General features: G+C 39.2%; 1 protein-coding gene across 2 annotated transcripts in view; it reads right to left on the minus strand.

Moving 5' to 3' along the window:
* The window catches only part of LOC147224192 (SR-related and CTD-associated factor 4-like), a 31261-nt gene extending 26974 nt beyond the window's left edge, over positions 1–4287 (minus strand). The window contains exons 1-11 of one of the 2 annotated variants that reach the window (XM_086164835.1): positions 4112–4287; positions 2802–2885; positions 2401–2445; positions 2152–2313; positions 1940–2057; positions 1734–1858; positions 1495–1638; positions 1337–1410; positions 555–651; positions 326–409; positions 121–200 (exon numbers count right to left, since the gene is read on the minus strand). In XM_086164835.1, coding sequence (XP_086020961.1) covers positions 121–200; positions 326–409; positions 555–651; positions 1337–1410; positions 1495–1638; positions 1734–1858; positions 1940–2057; positions 2152–2313; positions 2401–2445; positions 2802–2885; positions 4112–4141 — 1043 coding nt within the window. In that variant the 5' untranslated portion in view covers positions 4142–4287. The remainder of the gene's footprint in view (positions 1–120; positions 201–325; positions 410–554; positions 652–1336; positions 1411–1494; positions 1639–1733; positions 1859–1939; positions 2058–2151; positions 2314–2400; positions 2446–2801; positions 2886–4111) is intronic. The other variant, XM_086164836.1, reaches the window with a different exon arrangement.
* Between the last annotated feature and the right edge of the window lie 1299 nt (positions 4288–5586).

Below are 5586 nucleotides of genomic sequence, written 5' to 3' on the forward strand. Positions count from 1 at the left end.
ATGAATTGACCGAAGTCACATTTTATCCTGAAATATTGACACTAACATTTAAATCAAGTGACAGAATAGCAGAACAATGCCTGAAAACATATTTACTGAAATCTCTCCACAGCATCTTACCTGGAGCCTGATCTGGATCTTCTGCTGTGTCCCCTGTGTCTCTCTTCCCTCCTCATAGATGACTCTTCTCTCGAATGTGCCTATTTGTCAGCGACAAGGCGACGTTATTTTCTCCGACGGACAGATTCGAGTTCAAACTTTCAGAGTTCGCGATGCGAGATAAAATTCAACGTATGTGCGATGTGCTGAGAGGACTGAGAATCACCTGTATTTGTGAATTCGTCTCATTTAGGTATTGATATTCATTTGGCATCATATGCTGTTCAATATGACCTATCGTTCTGCTGGGCTGGAATAGAAAAACAACTGGATTAGAAAAAGCGAGACATGATAATAAAAGGAAGCAAAATCGAATGATGTCATATTTGACGTGAAGGCTTGAGGCTTCACTCTTTTGACTCTTAATGATCACTGAAAGAATTAACATCGGATACCTGAACACCGCCAGGTTGTCCCATAGCATGAGGGAGGACTCTCTCAGTGTCCGGAATCGGCGCAGGGAAGTGGTTCAACGCGTTCTCGGGGATGGCTCTGTCATGAAAATAAATAAAACCATACTGACCACCAACGTAAGCGCAGACACACGGGAACATCTGCGATGGTGCTTTTCGTAGGGGATATTTTGACACTCTTGATCTAATGTTGATAAATGATTCTTTGAGGTTCATTTAAAGGATATTATTCGTAAGACCGTACATCTAACTTTCCCCGTTTCCCAGGTAATCATTGGCCGTTTGATAAGATGAGCAACTACAAATTGAAAGAAGAGAAATTAAATATCGTGACAACTGCAGACTATTTTGACCCAGAAAATGAATGCAGACTGTGCCATTCCACTGACGATAAAAGTCAGATGTTCTCGTTGAGCGTGAAAGGAATTTAAATTTTGGGTGGCAAAAACAATCCTGAGAAAACAAAATCCCTCCAACAATTAATATCACTTAAACAACAACAATAATAATACAAAAAATGCAAGAGTAATTTAAAAACAATGGGATTCTTTTAAAAGTCTGTTTTCTATTTTACTGTTACTCATGGAGGGGGCATATTTTTGACTATAAAAGACTGTTTTTAACCAAAGGATAAAACAGTCTTATCCTTTTTGTGATGCAAAACATAAGCTAAATCTTAATACTTTTTGACGTGAAGGTCAACCATTTTTGTTACAAAACAAGCTCATTAAAATCGATGGCAAGATGACTGTTCTTGCACTTACAGTGAATGGACAAGGCTCCCTTTTGCCGTTGCATCCTCGGGTTCATCATCATAGTCGAATCTGTCCAGAAGTTTCTGAGAAAATGCATCGAAATGCAGAAACTGTTGAGTGGGAAGCCATTCGTCTGCGACGGCAGCGGGTTAGGATATGCTAATCACCTCAGCAAAAGTGTTTTTTTCAGCGTGTGGAGCGTATTGGTTGTGCTGGACGACAGGCATCAGGGGCGGGTTTTGCGGGTCGTTTGCAATATTGACTACCTGGGTCTTATCTGCTTGCTGGAAGTTCTGAAGCATCCTCTGCAGCTACGGGTAGGAAGGGGCAGTCGCAGGAGTCGTACAAGGGCACAGATTTCATTCAGATTTAAAAGGCTTCGGACGGGAGACATTTTCACGCTTACCTCCTGGCCGTGGGGGGACTGGAAGAGCTGTGCCACGGCAGCCAAGGCATCAGAACTGGGCAGCTGGGCCAGAGCAGGCACGGCTGAGGCACTCGTGACATGTGGCTGTGGGTCCGGCTGGGAAACTGCACGGGCAGAAAATGGAAATAAGACAAGCTGTTGGAAACGACAGCGCACAGTGAACAACGCCGCCATCCTTTGTTTACCTTCTGGCGAGGGTGTGGGTACAATGGCTTCATTAGCCATGTCCATCAGAGGCTGAATGATGTCCATGTCAAACACACCATTCTTCTGCCACAGGTTCAAGACACGGACAATTTTGCTCTAATTCAGATAAGAAGAAAATAATCAAACGCTACACATGAGATGTCCCCTCTTAAATTTTCTTTGGGTTGATATAGTTGTATACCAGCGGTACCTTATCATCCTCTGGGCAATAGTAGAGGTTTTGGAAAGTGTCTGTGAAGTTCTTCAAAAACCTGGGCCCAAAGACGTCCTTCTCAATGCCAAACTGATGGCGCGACTGACGAACAATGGAATCCACAACGTACAAGCCTGGAACCTTTAATTCTGGTTTGCACTGTGTAAAATAAAGAGCGTGCATTGCGTGACTGGATGAGAGGGTATTGTTAAAAATGTTGTACGCTCGGCGGCTTGTCGTACATACCTTTTTAATGAACTTCTCGACAATCTGAACAACATGTTTGTAGAGCTGATAAAACAAAAGCAACAACAAAAATTACTCAAAGGTTAAACACAGTTGGTTCATTTCGAACATTAGTAAATAGGACTGATCTGACATCGCCTTTTCTTACTTTGTTTCATTATTATTCATATTTTGTTTGGCTCTTTCGATCGCATTCTGTACTAACATGTATGGTATTAATCATCAAAATATATTGATTTGGGTTCATGAAAATGAGAAAAAAGCGAGTCGAGAGGTGTCCTGTCTGCAAGTAAAAGTGCGTTTTGTTTTCCACGTCACACATTTCAATAGTCAACTGTCAACAGGCCCAAGTATCCAAGTTGAGTCTGACAGTGAAACTGATAGAAAAGTAATAACTCAACCTTAATGGCCTTGATGGCTGATTTGGTGACAGACATCATTTTGGCTCTGGATATCGGAGGCTTCATCTCAATCATGGAGAACAACTATTGAAACAAAGAATCAATGATTATTTTGGGGGAAAAAAACTAAACCGGATTGCACTTGAGAACTTGGAATCATTGAGGTTATTTTCAAGGCACCACAGTTCTTGGATTGAGTGAGTGATTCTCTCAGAAAATGTTCCAAACTGAGAATGTCATAACAAATGCATAAAAGCAACATAAAAACTATAAAATATTAACTCACAATTGAGGAATATGCCCAAATGCAATAGTAAATAAACAGGCTTTCAAGATATGTGTCGAAGCATTTTTGATCAAGATTTTTCCACAAGTAGAAGAAAAAAAACAAGGCTTAAAGGGTCTTTCTATTGCCACGGATACCTGATGTATATTTAGGAGTATAAGGACGGTGTTAAATTAAGCAGCAGTGATCTATTCTGAAAAGGCAGAATATCCAAATGATTCAAACTGTTAGGATTGTATTAAACAACTCTGCATGTGATAAATCACTGCATCTTTAAGAGAATTGTAATTAAAGCTGGTCTTTTCTTATATGGATGTAACACAACATTCTCCCAGAAATATGTCCGATAATACAAGTCTCACTCCACATGCAGGGAATCGCTGAGACTTCAGACCAGTTTATTTATTAGCATTATAAAGATCGCTTCGGCAGGAATGACCTTCACATTGCGTGCACTAACCCATGTATGGAGGGAACTTATTGCGATTATTGTCCGACGGTTAAATGCATGTTCGTGGTTGAGATAACCAGTCAGAAGTTGGTTAGTCACGGGGTCGACAACTGTGTTTACTTGAGACCCCCAGAGGTCTAAACATTCAAATGGCGGTAATAAATACCACCTGCGCCTGTGTAGAGTAATAAAAGCATCGCATCACATGACACGCAATCAGGAATTATTTGATAAAGCTATTTCCAAAACGCAGAGAAGTTGCTAAATCATCAAACTGCAGTAATAATCGTCAGTTAGGCAATTTAGATGCTAATGTTAGGGTGCAGCAGGGCAGATATCAGAGGCCCTGTGAGCAAGCGAGGTATATATTAACAAGCGCAACTGAGATAGGTTCAAATCAAAACAACGGCCGTATACTTAGGTGTACCAAAATAAAATACACGAAATCAGCTGTGACATTTGAAGGTAGTGGCTGTGCCTCCTTTGAAGAAATTGTCGTCTTATCTCAAACCGCCAGACATGTTAGCATTAGCATAGATGCCCTCAGACGGAGGTACGACACGGTAACTTTACCTCCATTTTGAACGCGTTCACCGCTTCCATTCTGCTCTGCGTGGTTGTAGAAGAGCCGTTTCAGTTATTTACCTCCCCGTTGCACATTACCGTGCGCAAAAAGGAACAATAAATGGCTTCAACTGGCATAAACAAGGCGGAAACTCGCATTGCTGGTCATGGCTCCGTGAGGGAGTTGCGACCTTCTTCTTCGCGTGCATTTAATAGTAGCTTATCTTGCATGGGGCCCACAGCACCACCTAGAGGACCGGAGTGTAATTGCAACAACTCGCTTTCTTAGATGAGATGGGAACAACTTTATTTATCCCGAAAGAAATTGTTGTGCCAGAGTTTCAAGTAAATAACATAACAATAATAGATAATAGTAGAAAGGAGGAAGAATGAGAAATGCAATGAAATATAATGAAATATAAATTGTCTTAACTGTTAACTGTAACTACAAACTACAAAGAGTTTAACTATAATGGTCTATGTTTAGGAAAAACAAAAAACTGCACAGATATAAATATTTACGAAAAAGTAAAAAAAAAAAAAAAAAAAAAAAAAGACCTTTCCAGGGCTCATATGTAGTAATTATCTATGCAGCTAATGTGATATGTTTTTATACTCACCACATTCATTTTAGTGAAAGTTGGTGAATAAGAATGACGGCTCTCACTTTCAGTTTGTGTGCTCCTTAACAGTTTAAAGTTTGGTGATTACTTACCGTTAACATCTGCTCATGATGTCATCATTCAATAGTTTAACTCTGTTTCTTTTGTCAACTGTTTTAAATGTCACATAACTTGGTGGGCATTCTTTGCAGGAGATGTGTTACTTTAACAAAGCTGTGACTCATGTTTTTGTTCAACAAAAATGTTCATAGACGAACATGGCATTCCACTGTTTTAAGATATGAATTCTCCCTGAAGTGAACACCATCAACCCACTCAGTCAGTTTTATTATCAATATTTGATGAAGAACCATAATCAAATAAATGTATGAACAGTGTAAATCACAGAAAAAGAAAATCAACTTGTTTTTTTTTAATGCCAATATTCTTAGCAATTGTTAGATTCTGTTTTGTCTATTAAGATGCATAAATAAAGTTTCCTCTCATCAATGTGGACCTGATTTAGCTCATCCTGATTTAGTTTTTGTAAAATAATTTAGGCATAAAAAGATGCACATATATTTTAAATAGTATTTGTATTTATATCCTTTATTCGCACACTTTTTTTACTCTGTAATGCAGCTATGATAAGTGAATTTCCCCATTGTGGAATCAATAAAGTCCACCTTATTTTAGTTTACAACACGTTATGCGTTCTCTGCAAAGATAAAGTACACTTGGAAATAAAGTAATAATAATAAAAAAAAAAAAAATGTTGCACTGGAGAAACAGTCACCTTGATTTATCTTGACTGCAGACACCCAACCCCATTTTTTTTTGTTTTTTTTTTTCTCTCCTGTACTCCCTCCTGCACTGCAGTGC

Source organism: Fistularia commersonii, chromosome 18 (genome assembly GCF_037954325.1).
Source record: "Fistularia commersonii isolate RoL2024-O1a breed Wild chromosome 18, RoL_Fcom_v1.0, whole genome shotgun sequence".
Lineage (NCBI taxonomy): Eukaryota > Metazoa > Chordata > Actinopteri > Syngnathiformes > Fistulariidae > Fistularia > Fistularia commersonii.